Source organism: Seriola lalandi, unplaced genomic scaffold (genome assembly GCF_002814215.2).
Source record: "Seriola lalandi dorsalis isolate HSWRI2012SDOR001 ecotype SW California unplaced genomic scaffold, Sedor1 jcf7180001977589, whole genome shotgun sequence".
Taxonomy (NCBI): Eukaryota; Metazoa; Chordata; class Actinopteri; order Carangiformes; family Carangidae; genus Seriola; species Seriola lalandi.
Window position 1 is genome coordinate 117 of NW_019448255.1, and position 1407 is coordinate 1523.

General features: G+C 39.5%; 1 protein-coding gene across 1 annotated transcript; it reads right to left on the bottom strand.

The window, feature by feature from the left end:
• Positions 1–861: 861 nt before the first annotated feature.
• On the bottom strand, positions 862–1292 carry LOC111657337 (sigma non-opioid intracellular receptor 1; the record flags this gene model as incomplete). The annotated part of the gene is made up of 2 exons (XM_023409474.2): positions 862–1059; positions 1200–1292. Coding segments are annotated over 2 exons (291 nt in total), but the record flags the coding sequence as incomplete, so codon positions are not given.
• Between the last annotated feature and the right edge of the window lie 115 nt (positions 1293–1407).

The following is a 1407-nucleotide window of genomic DNA, read 5'->3' on the forward strand; positions in this document are numbered from 1 at the left end:
AGATCTTCGTAAAGCTAGATTCAAACAAGTTCCTCATTTACTGAGAATCCACATGCATATAAATATGAAATGGGTATTAACTAAGAAAACAGTGGCTTTGGCATTTCATTATATATTTTGTGTTTGTTTTACAAGCCAAATTAAGCATTGCATATTCATTTTTAAGTATTTCCTTGGTACCCAAATGTGCAACAACAACCAGTTTGAACTTATATTTTCTGATATTTAGTTATTTGTAAATTTTATTGGCTGCTGAAAAAGTTAAACCTGGTTACATATATTGCCTTATTTTTCTCAGAAGAATCTCAGATTTGGCAGGAGTAGTTGTAAGGTCTTTAGGCCTCAGTTCCTTAAACTGGATCCTAAATTGGATAATGTCTATTTTCATGGGTACCAAAGACCTCAGACCTGACTATTTAGGCAGTTTGTGCTCTCTTAGGAATGCTTATTGTGTGGATTAAGATGTTGAGTATCACTGAGGGACTATGTGATGGTTTAGATTCAGAATGATATGTTCTCAGGTGGTATTGATTGAGTAGTACAGCAAATTGACATCACAGGGTAAATGTTAAGACTACTAGTTGAGGTGGAATCGAACACCTTCTTTTGTGAAGCCTTTATGAGGGGAGAGAACTTGAACTTGAATGATGACGGGATCAGCTGTGCTGGAGCAAACTTGCATTGTCTACAATTTCAGGTAAAAATTCTTTAATATTTGAACTTGGAATTATTCTGCACCCCATGCTAGATTGTAGTGGTCAGGGGTAAAATGGCATGACAAGGCGAACTTCTGATGTCCATGTGCAGGTCTCCGAGCCTCAACCAGGCCTCAGAAAACTCCAGCGTCTGTAAGTAGTGTACCAGCCTCCAGCAGCAGACCCTTGACGTAAACACGTACAGTGTAGAACATTGTGAGGAAGTCCTGGGTGCTGAACAGGGTGTCAGCAAGAGCAAATCCCAGCGTGGAGGGAATGAAACCTCTGCCATATTCAACCATCCATGTCCCTGCGCTCCACTGGACTGACGTTGCCTCACCTACACCGTGTACGATGGTGTCACCTGTGATGTGACAAAAGACAGAAAAAATACACTAGCTGTTTCTGTCATTCAGATACATTTACCCCAATAATTAAAAGACAAATAGTCAAACATTTATATAAAAACACAAGATTTCAGATTAACAATGATTAAGGTATTACCAGGGTAGTAAGTTTCACTCTTGGTTGTCCCCTCTTTCCACTGTCTGAAGGTGCCAGAGATGATGGTGTCAGAAATCTCAGCCCAGTAACGACCTGGCAGAAGCACGAAGTGGATATGGAGTTAAATTCATATAGTTTTCTACACAGATTGGTCACAAAATCCTATGAAAAGAACAAGGGGATCTACATTACACCTGCCAAGAAAAAT